The following is a 16,388-nucleotide window of genomic DNA, read 5'->3' on the forward strand; positions in this document are numbered from 1 at the left end:
ATGACAAGATATTTCTGCATTTTTTGAGTAGGTACTCAAGACACGAGTCTTGAGTACCTACTGCCCCAACGCTAGTCAAAGATCTACATAACGAGAGCTCTGCTGTCTTCAAGCAACATTATAGTGCATGATCCTCTTTTTGACCAAAAGGTTTAAAAACACCCACTTCCTCAGCGCTAATCCAAAAATTATTTTCTGTATAACACGAAATCTGTGCTCTTTTTGAGTTCCTATCGCAAAAAAACACAATTGTTTAAGACAGTCTGTTTGACAGAATAGCTTATGTTTTGAAAGCCTACTGCAAAAATGATAGTCAAATATCTTCTACATCAGTGGTTATCAAATGGGGGTACGCGTACCCCTGGGGATACTTGAAGGTATGCCAAGTGAGATTTTTCAAAAATATTCTAAAAATAGCAACAATTCGAAAATCTTTTATAAATGGATTTACTGAATAATACTTCAACAAAATATGAATGTAAGTTCTTAAACTGTGAAAAGAAATGCAACAATGCAATATTCAGTGTTGACAGCTAGATTTTTTGTGGACATGTTCCATAAATATTGATGTTAAAGATTTCTTCTTTTGTGAAGAAATGTTTAGAATTAAGTTGATGAATCCAGATGGATCTGTATTACAATCCTCAAAGAGGGCACTTTAAGTTGATGATTACTTCTATGTGTAGAAATCTTTATTTATAATTGAATCATTTGTTTATTTTTCAACATGTTTTTAGTTGTTTTTATATCTTTGATTCCAAATACTTCAAGAAAGACCACTACAAATGAGCAATATTTTGCACTGAAATACAATTTTAATAAATCAGAAACTGATGACATAGTGCTGTATTTTACTTCTTTATCTCTTTTTTTCAACCAAAAATGCTTTGAATTAAAAAAATGTTCACAGGGGGTACGTCACTGAAAAAAGGTTGAGAACCACTGCTCTACATGACAAGAAAACCCTGCGGTTCTTGAGTGCCTACTGCAAAAATGTTAGTCAGAAAAGATATGCGCTGTTTTTTAGCACTTGTTGCAATTACACAATCTGGGTTCTATAATGAGAGGTCGGCTGCTTAAGGAAAACATCTAATAAAGAAATCGTCAATGTGACAAGAGGTCAGATGTTTATAAAGACCTACTACAATAACGCTAGTACAAAATTATCTATGACTATAAATTGTTGCTGTTTTTGAGTATCGACTGCAATGATGGTAGTTCAAGATCCTCTATGTGACAAGAAAGCTCTGCTGTTTATGAGAAGCCACAGCATAAATGCTTATCTAAGAGCTCTGTTGATATTGAGAACCTATTGCAGCCACTCTGGTCAAAGACCTCTCAGAGAGCGCTGCTTTTTTAAGGAAGACATCTAGTCAAAGATCCTGACAAAAGAACTCTACTGTTTTTAAAGACCAACTGCATACATGCTAATCCAAGATCTTCTGTATAAGAGGAGAGTTCTGCTGATATTGAGTACCTACTGCAAAAACTCTAGTCAAAGATCTCTCTGATGAGAGAGCTCTGCTTTTTTAAAGACTGACTGCATAAGTGCTAGTCCAAGACCCTCTACATGACGGAAAATGTCTGCAGTTTTTTAATCTGCCTTTTTTAAGGACCCTAGTACAAAAAGGCTAGTCAAAGAGGTGTGAGGAATATAAAGTCAGTTTGACTCTGAACTTTTGGTGTTTAATAACAGCGCCACCATGTGGCGTGTAAAAATATCAAAGGCATCATCATAGAAGTGCATGTTTTGACAAATGTTCACCCTTTTTGTGAAGCGGTTCAGGAGTCGCCGAGTTAGCTCACACAATCAAATGCACGAGGTGTCCTCATTTTTAATATTTTACCTGCTATAAATTCTTAAAACTTCCTTTTCTCAATCAATGTTGAAAAAGACAAGACACCAAGACAAGACTCTGTAACACAATAAAACTGTATTACATTTGTGCTTAGAATTATTACAATTACAGTATTTACAAGCCTTGCCCTAAAAATAAACATCTCATGCTGGATGACATGTAAAGAAAAAAATAAAAATTAAAAAAATTGGACAGTCGCAAGCAAAAATAAATATTTTTTTATGTTCACCCACATTTTACAAATTACATTTTCAAGTCGGGCTGAGCTGGACAGTTTTCAGAGGAAAATGAGGCGTTAGTTGAGAGCAATGAAATCCCGTCAGTCGTTAATTGCATTCAAGTATTTAAAGAAAGCTAAATTTTGCACAACTTTAACAAATAAATAAAGTACAAACCCCCCATCCCCCAACATCATTTTGTACACATGTACATGTGCTGCAGAATCCAGCACATCACCTGTCTTGTTTGACCAATATGAAGGCTTAATAAAAACACTCCCCATGAAAACAAAGTGTGCTACACTCCAAATCCAAGTAGTCAAATGTGACAAAAGAAGGAGACCATGTGGCAAAAGAAGCAAAATCATAACATCTCGTCCATTGGTTCTCAAAGTGTAAAGTACAGTAGTGAATGGAAGTCAAAGAGCTGTAGCTTAAAAAACTTGTATTCTTTTTTATTTTTAAACTTGCTAACTTTAGCATCAGTAAGAACAAAATGTGATGTTTTTACTTTCAATTTGAGCTGTTGCGGAATGATCTGGTTATAGATAATATCGATACCAAGGATGGAATCAGTATCAAGTTGATTCTAGCGTGATCATATTTTTAAGTTCTCTTCTTCACAATTGTGTATTACATTGTTTACATGTTCAGTTAATGTTGGACACAGGACGGCTTTGGGGACAAATTGCCCAAGCAATTGTATGTAATGAAAGGGAATATTTGTATTAATCTGTTGATGTTGTAACTCTTGGTAACACTTTAGTATGGGAAACATATTGTCATGTCTTTTTGATCATGTCTTGTTTGGCTATGTTCTGTTGACCTTCGAACTCTTTAAGTTCCTTTTTTTTTTCACTCCCTTGTTTTGTTGCCATGGTCGCAAATGAAGTTCACCTGTCTCTGATTAGGGTTCGGCCGCTCACCTGCTACCCGAACACTAATCAGAGGCATTATTTAAGCCTGCAATTGCCGGTCAATCGGCCTGGCGTCATTGTATTATTTTCTTGCTCTGTGCTGACTTGTTTCATGCCTTGCCATAGTTTCATGCTTCATGCCATGCCAAGTAAGTTTTTATTTATTCATGTCATAGTTAACGATTTTTGTTTCCTGTCCATTGTTCGGTCTAAGTTGTGTTTACGCCTCGTGCGCCTTTTTTTTTTTTTTTTACCTTTTTTACAAACCCCATTTCCATACGAGTTGGGAAATTGTGTTAGATGTAAATATAAACGGAATACAATGATTTGTAAATCATTTTCAACCCATATTCAGTTGAATATGCTACAAAAACTAAATATTTGATATTCAAACTGCTAAACTTTTTTTTTGTGCAAATAATCATTAACTTTAGAATTTGATGACAGCAACACGTGACAAAGAAGTTTGGAAAGATGGCAATAAATACTGATAAAGTTGAGAAATTCTCATCAAACACTTATTTGGAACATCCCACAGGTGTGCAGGCTAATTGGGAACAGGTGGGTGCCATGATTGGGTATAAAATCAGCTTCCATGAAATGCTAAGTAATTCACAAACAACGATGGGATGAGGGTCACCACTTTGTAAGCAAATTGTCGAACAGTTTTAGAACAACATTTCTCAACGAGCTATTGGAAGGAAGTTCAGAGAATCTGGAGAAATCGCTGCACGTAAGCGATGATATAATGGAATTTTGATCCCTCAGGCGGTACTGCATGAAAAACCGACATCAGTGTGTAAAGGATAACACCACGTGGGCTCAGGAACACTTCGTAAAACCACTGTCAGTAACTACAGTTGGTCACTACATCTGTAAGTGCAAGTTAAAACTCTATTATGCAAAGCCAAACCCATTTATCAACAATATCCTGAAATGCCGCCGGCTTGGCTGGGCCCGAGCTCACCTATGATGAACTGATGCAAAGTGGAAATGTGTTCTGTGGTCTGACGAGTCCACATTTCAAATTATATTTGGAAACAGAGGCTGTGGTGTCCTCCAGAACAAAGAGGAAAATAACCATTCGGATTCTTATAGGCGCAAAGTTCAAAAGCCAGCATCTGTGATAGTATGGGGGTGTATTAGTGCCCAAGACATGGGTAACTTACACATCTGCGAAGGCACCATTAATGTTGAAAGGTCCATACAGGTTTTGGAACAACATATGTTGTCATCCAAGCAATGTTATCATGGATGCCCCTGCTTATTTCAACAAGACAAGTTTTACAACAGCGTGGCTTCGTTAAAAAAGAGTGCCTGTTCTTTCCTGGCCCGCCTGCAGTCCAGACCTGTCTCCCATCGAAAATGTGTGGCGCATTATGAAGCGTAAAATACGACAGCGGAGACCCCGGACTGTTGAACAACTGAAGCTCTACATAAAACAAGAATGGGAAAGAATTCCACTTTCAAAGCTTCAACAATTAGTTTCCTCAGTTCCCAAACGTTTATTGAGTGTTGTTAAAAGAAAAGGTGATGTAACACAGTGGTGAGCATACCCTTTTCCAATTACTTTGGCACGTGTTGCAGCCATGAAATTCTAAGATATTTATTATTTGCAAAAAAAAAATTAAGTTTATAAGTTTGAACATCAAATATCTTGTCTTTGTAGTGCATTCAATTGAATATGGGTTGAAAAGGATTTGCAAATCATTGTATTCCGTTTATATTTACATCTAACAAATTCCCAAACTCATATGGAAACGGGGTTTGTAGTTAAAATTAATTCATGTTATAACCTGAACGCCATGTCCTGAGTAGTCCGTCTGCCTTCCTGGGAGAACGACCCCGCAGCAAGCTTCGACCCCACCATCTTGACACATATTCACCATTAATTAGTTGCTTATTAGAGTAACAAAGACTCAAGAGTTATTCGGACACTAGTGGAACATATAAGGGTTAGGTTACCATGAATTGATTAACGTGGACTCGGACTTAAACAAGTTGAAAAACTTATTCGGGTGTTACCATTTAGTGGTCAATTGTACAGAATATGTACTGTACTGTGCAATCTACTAATACAAGTTTCAATCAATCAATCAGTTTAGGGTTGGGGTTAGGGTTATTAATAAGCAATAAGGGTTAGGGTTAGTTAACTCATTGTTAATGGCTTACTGGTTGTAAGGCCATGCAGAGTAAGGCATTAATAAGTACTTAATGACTAATAAAGAACCAATATATTACTAATTGGCATATTCATAAGAAACTAATTAATGGTGAATGTGTTCCCTATACTAAAGTGTTACCTAACTCTTATATTTTATTAGTACAATGTTGTATTTTTCACGAATACGCAAAGATATCAGCAATTTTGGCCCTGTTATTACTTGGTATGGGTTTAAGCAGTATCACCCACCTCTACTTCTGATTGTGACAAAGTTGAATTTTCAAATGGTTGTTAAAATGTTATTTTATTAATTGTTAATGTTCCCTCAGGTTAATAGTCGTCCACAAATTCAAGGCCAAAACGGTTTTATGTTCTGAGAGGAAGCCCCGCACTTTGAAAACTTTGGCTGTAGACTATAAAGTTGAGTTGTTTGTGGCTTGCTCAATGCGAGATTAGATTTGTTGTTTCAACAATGCCATGATGACACTAAGATTGCAAAACTAAAACACGTGGAGCTTCAAATATTCCTGTTCTGTTAATTAAATAATGTCAAATAATCCTCAATCTCAGCAAAGTTTACTTGGTTGTTTCCCGTTACCAAGTTTTGTTGAAAATTGTCTTACATTCCTTGCATTATTCTGCCATTTGGGCACATGTTTACAGTTGAATCAAAGTTAATTAAAATTTTTATTAAAACCACAACCTTTGTGGGGACCTAAGACTTTTGCAAATATACAGTGGAATTTGTTCATGTCAATACAACTCATGTCAACATACGTGGTTGTCGACATCACCCATAATCTGCTTTTGCAAAAACACACAAGCGGTTATAAAGACATTAACAAACTACAACACATGTTGACATTAAACAAAATGATTTTTCATAGAAATGACCCCTTCATGTCTCAAATTTAATATCAACAAAAGCGGTTGACCAGGTATATCGACTTAGTAATGAGACCAGGTCTTGATGTGTTGGTGGATTTAAACAGGTTCCACCGTATCACTTTGTATGGTCTGTAAAATTCAGTTTGTTAAAAGACAGAAATCAGCATGGAACCAAAAAAAAAAAGATTATTAAATCAACACTAGTGGGGACTTAAGACCTTTGCAAATGGGACAGTAAGATGTGTTTAAATCGACGTAACCCATGTCAACATAAGTGGTTGTCGACAGTAATCCGCTTTTGCAAAAACATATTACGGATTGAGGAAATCAACAATAATACAACACATGTCGACATAAATTGGCTGATTTTTTTTTTTTTTATAGATATAATTACTTCGTGTTTGAAATTTTATGTAATCCAGAGCTGTTGACCATATGTCGACATGATTAGACCAGGACTTGATGTGTTGGTCCTCTTAAACGGGTTCCCCGGTATCACTTTTCTAGTCTGTGTAAAACTCAGAATATGAAAAAAACAGAAATCAGCATAGAAAAAAACAAAAGGCTATTAAAACAATCCTAGCGGAGCCCGAAGACCTTTAAACATGTACAGTGGAATTTTTGAAAAGTTGACAGAACCCATGTCAACATAAGTGGTCGTCAACACCAATGATCCGCTTTTGCAAAAACACACAACCGATAATGAGGAAATTAGCAATACTACAACACATGTCAACAAACTGACTGATTGTTCATAGAAATTACCACTTTATGTCTCCAATTTCATGTCTATAAACCATGTATGTCGACATAAGCGGGCACTTTTTAGCAGTGGTGGGCCGTCAGGGCCAGCAAGGCCTTCTCCGCTGGCCTAACACAACCAGAAATCATGATCGTAATTAAAAATAAAAGTAATTTTTAATTCACTTTCCCTAAATATCTAAAAGTATTCGTATTCTTTTCATGTCATTATGCTCCATCTAGTGCTATTGTTTTTAGGTTAGAATTTTTATCCAATCAGAATTCAGCTAGCTTATGTTGCCATGCTGTACAAAATCTGCCACGGGCCTTCAGAATCAACAATGCGGGCATCTGTGCACTGTAAGTGAACGGAGATATAGTTGATGGACAATTTAAAAAGCCAATCAGATCACTAGTTGTTGTCAGTGAGGCCTTCTAGCTGGCTTTACGCTGTAATTGGATACTCACTTGGGAGTCCCAAGTATGTATCCAATCACAAGTTGCGAAAAAAGGAAGTGGCACAGAAGCCATAGGAGCCATAGAAAGCCACAGAAAACTTGCCGGTACTCACAAAGAAGGAGAAGCAACATGTTGATTAGGTGGCAGATATATATTTCCAAAGCCTTTTTAAAGAAGAATACTTAAGAGAAATTACATCTTGTGAGACGAGGTCGGTGATGAAATGCCCGCTATTTCCGCTCGAATCAACCAACTACTGGGGGCTATACGGCATCGAATGGTTGCTACAAATTGTGAGTTCAAATATTTTATTAATTTTTTCACGTTTTTTTTTTTTTGCAATTTAAATATTTGACAGTACCACACAAGAAATGTATTGATTGGTGATACGAGTTTATTGATTTTTAAATGCGCCAAAAAATAACCATGTTTGTACACTGTTGAGGTGCGTGAATGTATTTCTGTATAGTATTTCTCCAGCAATGGTCATGATGGTATTTTGAGAGGTAATTATTGAAGTCGGACATCACTAAAGGCCTAGGTAGGAAACGCACGGCCCGCCATTGCTTTTTGGTAATACAAATTCAACGGTGGGCCAGGACTTAATGTGTTGATAAACTTAAACAGGTTCCACTGTAGCACTTTTATAGTCTGTAAAACTCGGTATATTAAAAACACAAATTCAGCAGACCGATGTTAAAAGAAACCAACATTTGAAAAGATTCTAAACTGAGAGCAAACTGAAAAATCCTCAAAAAAAAAACACACACACTCACACACACACACACACACAAGCATTAACTTATTTGATGCGCCTTCATGTGCATTTTAATACAACAATATCAGATAAAAAGGTGTCTTTCCCAAAGAGTCCCACTGAGTCCTCCTGTGTGTTCTAGATCCAAGTCGCTGGACTGTACAGTCCTCGTCTTAAGGCCGTGTAAATTTGTCCAGCAACTTGCTTTTGGTTGTTCTGAGGCCAGTGTTTTGTTTGCCAACTCTTAAGAGGCAGCATATTTTCTCCCATACGTGTAGCCAGGTTCCAGGGCCTGCTGCGCTGCAGTCTCTATGGCTATTCTGTACAGTCAAGGACCTCCCCGCCCGATGCAGGCGTCATTATGTACACGCGGGGGACAGGAGCTGGTTAGTGCTTTTTGTTGTGATTGCAAGCTCTGCATCAGTCTTCCCCCGCTCCCGTCTCCCTCCTCCTTTGCACCCTGACGAGGGTCAGCGGACCTGGGTAGCGTAGCCCTCCTTCATTAACCCCTCTTCGTAGTCCGTCTGGCACAGGATCATGTTGTTCTTCAGGAAAAACTTGTCTCCCACACAAAACCTGTGTAACACAAGAGGAGACAGTCAAACGAGCAGCAATAATTTTGTTTGCATGCACAAAATATTACAATATTCACCAAAGTATAGTTAATATGTTGACAACTCAATATGATCCGACTCAAGTGACGGCCCCGTACATACAGTAGATGAGCGTTTTTTGTATAAAGTGGAATAAAATACTGTCAACTAGAGTGGGGTTGGAACCCAGCACCCTACTTTCCTAGTCAACAATCTCAAAACCCCTGAAGTATCCTCTGTCTTGTGAGGGAGGATTTTGTTCCATACACAAATGTAATCGAGGACATCTTGCCCAGTAAAGTATAATGGAGGTTGAACAACATTCAGAGTGGGATTGGAACCCCGTACCTTTTATTTTAAGTCAACAGTCTTAACCACTGGGCTATCCTGGATCTTGTGAAGTCAGGATTTTGTTCCGTACACAACTGTGATTAGGGACATCTTGCTCAGTAAAGTACGATGGAGGTCGAACAACATTCAAAGTGGGACTCGAACCCAGTACCTTTCATTCCAAGTCAACAGACCTAACCACTGGGCTGTCCTGGGTCTTGTGAAGTCGGGATTTTGTTCCATACACAGATGTAATCGGGGACACCTGGCTGAGTAAAGTATGATGGAGGTGGAAGAAAATACTGTCAACCAGAGTGGGGTTTGAACCCAGTACTCTTCATTCCAAGTCAACAAATTTAACCATCGGGCTATCCTGGGTCTTGTCAGGAACACAACACATACAATCAGACTTTATGTTGACGTGTGTAGTAGTATTCTTAACGTCATCACCACAAAGCAGCGTGCAATGACAACAGCAATGAAATGACTCTCTTATGAAGTTAACAATACTGCACCTTATTTCCTAAAAGGCCCAAGTGTCATACACATTACCCATACACAGTAGAAAATAGATTCATATGGCTCCATTTGTTACTGTTTACCTGACACATGAAACATGATAAATTGGGAGGGGTTCTGTCCATAACTTTTATGGACAGAATTTCTAGGCGCAGTCAAGGCATTGAGTGGTTCTGGTTTGGTAGCCGGGGTATTAGGTCTCTGCTTTTTGCAGATGATGTGGTCCTGATGGCTTCATCTAGCCGGGATGTTCAGCTCTCACTGGATCAGTTCGCAACCGAGTGTGAAGCGACCGGAATGAGAATCAGCACCTCCAAGTCAGAGTCCATAGTTCTCGCCCAGAAAAGGGTGCCATCTGCGGGTTGAGGAGGAGACCCTGCCCCAAGTGGAGGAGTTCAAGTACATAGGAGTCTTGTTCACGAGCGGGGCAAGAGTGGATCGTGAGATCGACACGCGGATCGGTGCGGCGTCTTCAGTAATGCGGACATTGTATCAATCCGTTGTGGCGAAGAAGGAACTGAGCCGGAAGGCAAAGCTCTCAATTTACCAGTTGATCTACGTTCCCATCCTCACCTGTGTTCATGAGCTTTGGGTCTTGACCGAAAGGACAAGATCACGTGTACAAGCGGCCGAAATGAGTTTCCTCCGCAGGGTGGCAGGGCTCTCCCTTAGAGATAGGGTGAGAAGCTTCGCCATCCGAGAGGAGCTCAAAGTAAAGCCGCTGCTCCTCCACATCGAGAGGAGCCAGATGAGGGGGTTCTGGCATCTGGTTTGGATGCCACCCGACCGTCTCCCTAGTGTAGGAAGCCACGGGGAAAACCCAGGACACGTTGGGAAGACTATGTCTCCCGGCTGGCCTGGGAATGCCTCGGGATCCCCCGGGAGTAGCTGGACGAAGTGGCTGGGGAGAGGGAAGTCTGGGCTTCCATGCTTAGGCTGCTGCCCCCGTGACCCGGCCTTGGATAAGCGGAAGAAGATGGATGGATGGATGGATGGATCTTGGTGACATCATTCAAGTGCACTTATAGCTTGTTTTAAAATGTCTCTGACAATATTGCACTTTGTGTTTCGAGACGACATGAATGTTTGTGCCACTGCTTAATAACTGTTTAATAAATACAGTTTATGTCCATTGACTTAGTTGTGATTTCCCTCTCTGCATGACAGTTTAAAAAAATTTGCATATATTAATGCAGTATGAACAAGAATGTTAAATGTAGTGTTCATTTAAGGGTAAGGCGAAATATCGAGATATATATTGTGTATTGTGACATGGCCTAAAACTATTGAGATTTAAAAAAAAGGCCATATCGCCCAGCCCTACATGGAAATAAACAGTGATTATTACTGAGCTGGAAGATAGGCTAGGTTGAGCTTGCTATGTGCCCCTCTGTGCTGAGGGTATGTTTATTCCCCTTCCATCTGAAGGTGTCAACAAACCCCTCACATCTAAAGAGTTTTAGGGGGTGGATGATGGAGGCCGCAGTTATTTTTGACCTTTCAGTGCAGCTCAGAGTGGAGATTATGTTGAGCGGAAAGCAACGCTCACTGTATTGTCTTGAGGGTCACTTATCTCCCTTCAGGTTGGACAAGGTCTGCAAACATCGGTGCCAATGTTTGCCTCTGTTGGACTTTGCTATGAATACAGAACTCATGGCTTGGAGCTGCATGACTCGCTTGTTCCGTTCACAGCATTTATTTCAGGCCTGCAGGGCAGATTGAGCGCATGATTTGCTCTCGCCGTCTGGGACCAATTAACAGATTGACCGTAAAAGGTAAGAAGAGTGTGTTTTGGGAAAGAAGGCAAGCTCGGGGTGGGTGATAGTAATGATACTAAGGGTGGTATTGGTACCGGGACACTGCTAGCCGTATATCTATATTTTTCGCCTCTAGTTTTTGCTTGATTTTGTGTCTTTGGGGGCAAAAACCGGAGTGATTTTATCCATTCATCCATTTTCTACCGCTTGTACCGTTCGGGGTCGCGGGGCTTTCGCAGTAGCCTATCTCAGCTGCATTCGGGCGGAAAGCGGGGTACACCTTGGACAAGTCGCCACCTCATCACAGGGCCAACTCAGACAGACAACATTCACACTCACATTCACACACTAGGGCCAATTAAGTGTTGCTAATCAACCTATCCCCAGGTGCATGTTTTTGGCGGTAGGAGAAAGCCCGAGTACCCGGAGGGAACCCATGCAGTCACGGGGAGAACATGCAAACTCCACACAGAAAGACCACATATCTGGGATTGAACGCAGGACCTTCTTATTGTGAGGCCCTTGCACTAACCCCTGTTTCACCGTGCTGTCCGGAATGATTTCAATGACAGGCAATTGTTTTTGCTTTTTAAAAAAAATATATACATATATATATTTACACTTTATTTTGTAATGTAAGTCAATGAAGGCCTGTATCTTGAAATATGACAACTAAGGCGGGAGGCTAACTGTATTAATGTTTCACTCTCCTCATACTCTGATAAACTGCAAATGTATGTTCCTTATATAAAGTCAAAACCTATCTGGCAATATATATTGCAGCCTCTTGCGATACGGATATACTGTATATCCCAATGTATTATTGGGCATGTAAATGATAAAAGGAATATTTCAAAGCAAGATCAAAAAGGCTCCCTAATTCAGTCATGGGCGGACCACAGAGGCAGCTGTGCCTGCCCCGGGCTGGAAACTGTTTATTTTATTTGGGTTTAGTTTTTTTACATCGAAGCAAGTAAAAATAGGACCGGAGCTAATCAAAACAAAGGCAGGTTGACTAAGACGATAACACAATTAACTGAAATGTTATTTAACGTTTAAAAATTAGATTACATATGCAGCGCCCCCCGCGACCCCAAAAGGGAACAAGCGGTAGAAAATGGATGGATGGATGGACGTTAAACAAAATCCAACCATATTTAAATTTGTTTGGTTGACGAGGAGGACAAGTTTACATTATATCCAATCAAAGCTCTTTAACAGCGTACTTAAGATATGAGCATGGGGATTTTTGTTATGACGAGCCAATTAGATGCTTTTCCTTGTGAGATGAGGAAGTCATCACCAAAAATGTTTTTTTTAAAAGGGAACTGCACTTTTAAAATAAATTGCCTATCATTCACAATCCTTATGAGAGACAAGAACACGTCTTTTTTTGGGGAGGTTTAAGATGATAAACGCTTGCAAGATGTGGCTAATGGGAGTCAACATTGTAGCCTTCAAAGCACAATGTAGTAACAGACATGTTCTTAACAATATGTAATATGTACAATATTTTGGTCTTTATTAGCAATACCCAAACTTCTTTCCCCGGCGCATTTATTTCCAACTTCCGAAAACAAATGTGTGTTCCTACTTCTGGAAACAAACCCAAGTGTGTTCTAATCATGACGGACTTGGTAACAGACAACATAGACAACTATTTTTGGACAAATGAGGATTGACAACTTTATATTTTTGAAGCTGAATATACGGAGGATGAACTGCTGCTTATAAAAGCGGGCACGTTAAAACGAAGCTGAGAGAGTGAGGTCTGTGTGACTTGGTCACACAGAAAATGTGGAACTTTGAGCCAAGCTATGCCAAAATAAATGGATAACTTACTCAAATAAACTAAAAACGTCCTCGGCCAGCTTGATGAAATTGACAAATGGTAAATGGTTTATACTCACCAAGAAAAAAAAGGATTCTCTCGTATCTCATAAGGATCGTAAACGTAAAGTGCAGTTCCCCTTTAACATTAGATAAAGTGAAGATGTCACATTCAATTTTTACTGCTATGATACCATCAGCAGACGAGTCATTAATCGTGACATCTGCACAACTGTAAGTTAAATTATTAATTGCTGCTTCCGGTGTACCAAAAACGGATTCCCTGCCAAAAATGGATTCTTGCCGCGTGAGCGTGTACCTCTTTCGGTCTCGTTCTGTCCACAACTGATTACTAAATGTAAGACAAACATTGCATGCATATGTTTGTACCATACCATACATCCATGGTTATCGTGACGATATGTGTTGGGAATTTTTGAAGACTTTATTGTGTCGGATAAATGAAAGAGTTGGCCAGTTGTGTGTTAGTAATAAGATTGTTAAGGACTGTTATTGTGTTTACAAATCTTTCTTGTTTGGAACCTTCATACAATAACTATTATTTGTTCATGCACATAATTAATATATTATAAAAGTGTTTGGATGTTTTCATTAAATACTTCAAACTTGGGTAGTGATCCAAAACTAAATAGTTTTAAGGGCCATATTGGTCAATCCAATGTTAATATTTCCAATTTTCAAAAGCATTAAATGATTACATTTTTTTATCACAATTACTAAATAAAACATGAAAATTATTTCCTTTAAAAAAAAAAATTTTTTACATACACTATTTATAATAATGTCAATAGCGCAAAATACCTAAACAAAAGCAATATTACTTAAGTTTGTAAACAATAACAAAAAAATATTTTGTGATTAAAAAAAAAAGAAAATATACTGATGCCATATACCACATACTGATACTTGGTGTTGTTACTGTCTGACTATATATAAAAGCATCGTTGCCTAAATGTATATGATTTATCATTTATATTGTTTATACTGAGCAACCCTACAGTATAATTCGGAATATTGACATACATCATATTTTCTGGTTGTACTTTTACACTGTCCACTCCCGCAATGAGCTCACATCAAGCCCTCCTTTTTTTTGCACCGCTTCTCTCCTGTCGCAGAACTGTTTCTCCCTGTTTCACCTCTCCTCGCTCGTTTCCTCTCTGCCTTCCTCCCTATTTCACGCAGACAAATTGTTTCTGCTCGGCCAAATGTCAACAGCATATATGACATCTGTGCACCAGTATTGATGAGGATATTACATCGCAGCCTTGTTTAGTAACGGACGTTTTTCTAGCTACGGTTGGATTCGAGCAGTCATTCTCACACTGTGGTGTGAGTAACACTGCTGGTACTCAGACCTCATTTCTGATGGATTTTTTCATATTTACAACACTTCATTGTGGTCTACATAACATGTGCGATTGGCTGCCACAGCCATATTTTGACCAGTGCGGCTTTAAAAGACATCCATCCATCCATCCATCCATCCATCTTCTTTTGCTTATCCGAGGTCAGGTCGCGGGGGCAGCAGCCTAAGCAGGGAAGCCCAGACTTCCCTCTCCCCAGCCACTTCGTCCAGCTCTTCCCAGGGGATCCCGAGGCGTTCCCAAGCCAGTTGGGAGACATAGTCTTCCCAACGTGTCCTGGGTCTTCCCCGTGGCCTCTTATCGGTTGGACGTGCCCTAAACACCTCCCTAGGGAGGCGTTCGGGTGGCATCCTGACCAGATGCCCGAGCCACCTCATCAGGCTCCTCTCGATGTGGAGGAGCATCGGCTTTACTTTGAGCTCCTCTCGGATGGCAGAGCTTCTCACCCTATCTCTAAGGCGGAGGAAACTCATTTCGGCCGCTTGTACCCGTGATCTTATCCTTTCGGTCATGACCCAAAGCTCATGACCATAGGTGAGGATGGGAACGTAGATCGACTGGTAAATTGAGAGCTTTGCCTTCCGTCTCAGCTCCTTCTTCACCACAACGGATCGGTACAACGTCCGCATTACTGAAGACGTCGCACCGATCCGCCTGTCGATCTCACGATCCACTCTAGCCCCACTCGTGAACAAGACTCCTAGGTACTTGAACTCCTCCACTTGGGGGAGGGTCTCCTCCCCAACCCGGAGATGGCACTCCACCCTTTCCCGGGAGAGAACCATGGACTCGGACTTGGAGGTGCTGATTCTCATTCCGGTCGCTTCACACTGGGCTAGGAGTGTTCGGTTCGCTTTAAAAGACAATTAAAATTAAATTAAAAAAAAAACAAAAACTCTCTCGACCGGAAGCCGGCTTTCTCGATTACCAGTCCCATTGTTCACTTTAAATAGCCAGCTCCTATCCGGCTCAAGTTTGCGACCGACCCATCAGTAATGTAAAGGTGTTTTTTGGGGTCAAATTTTAAAAAGAAACATTAAATTCCTCATGGTTCATTTGGAGCACGTTTGAAAGAAAACAATATTGTATTATAAATATCTCTGCCATGCCTCCATGATTGATTTCAAATTTCTTGGACTTAGGGGGATCCCAAATACAGGTACACACAAAAAAAGTTGGTGTTAAAGTACCACTGATTAGTCTCACCCACACACAAACTAGGTGTGGTGAAATTCCCCTCTGCATTTGACCCATTTCCCTGCTCCACCCCCTGGGATGTGAGGAGAGAAGTGAGCAGCATCGGTGGCCACGCTCGGGAATCATTTTGTTGATTTAACCCGCAATTCCAACCATTGGTACTGAGTACCAAACAGGGAGGTAACTCGTCCCATTTTTATAGTCTTTGGTATGACTTGCTGAGATGGGCGCCAGCGCCCCCCGCGACCCCGAAAGGGAATAAGCGGTAGAAAATGGATGGATGGATGGTATGACTTGGCCGGGGTTTGAGCTCACAATCTACCAATCTCAGGGCGGACACTCTAACCACAAGGCCACTGAGCAGGCTTTTGCATAATAGCATCCTTTTAAAGACATACTGATAGATTATACAAATAAAATGTATGAACCAAAACTTTTTTGAAATTGAATTCAGATAAAAAGTAGTGTTAGTGTATGATATGCCTGCATTGTCCTTGGATTTGAGTTAGGTTTAGGATTAGGTGTCATTGTTTGGGCAGACGTGCTGATTGTCGGGGGTCTTAGGATTCTATTGGACAATAAAAAGGTTGTTTGAATCAAATGATGAATGTCTAAGGACGACACCACTCACTACTAGAAGGCTCAATGATTCCAGTAGCCAACATATCCTCCACTTCCTGCTTTTAACTCTGGGACCAGTCTAGCTGGAATATGGCAGTTTGTGTCCCTGATCGGTTGCTGTTCTGGGAGTCTAAACAGCCATTAGGGCCC

The 16,388-nt window shown here is 40.1% G+C and overlaps 1 protein-coding gene across 4 annotated transcripts in view; it reads right to left on the minus strand.

Annotated features, from left to right (window-relative positions):
• Positions 1-1,914: 1,914 nt before the first annotated feature.
• Positions 1,915-16,388, minus strand: part of lmo3 (LIM domain only 3) — a 130,383-nt gene continuing 115,909 nt past the window's right edge. For all 4 annotated transcript variants that reach the window (XM_061913223.1, XM_061913224.1, XM_061913222.1 and 1 more), the window contains one exon: positions 1,915-8,579. In XM_061913223.1, the coding sequence (XP_061769207.1) occupies positions 8,474-8,579 (106 nt within the window). In that variant the 3' untranslated portion in view covers positions 1,915-8,473. The remainder of the gene's footprint in view (positions 8,580-16,388) is intronic.

Source organism: Nerophis ophidion, linkage group LG10 (genome assembly GCF_033978795.1).
Source record: "Nerophis ophidion isolate RoL-2023_Sa linkage group LG10, RoL_Noph_v1.0, whole genome shotgun sequence".
Classification (NCBI taxonomy): Eukaryota; Metazoa; Chordata; class Actinopteri; order Syngnathiformes; family Syngnathidae; genus Nerophis; species Nerophis ophidion.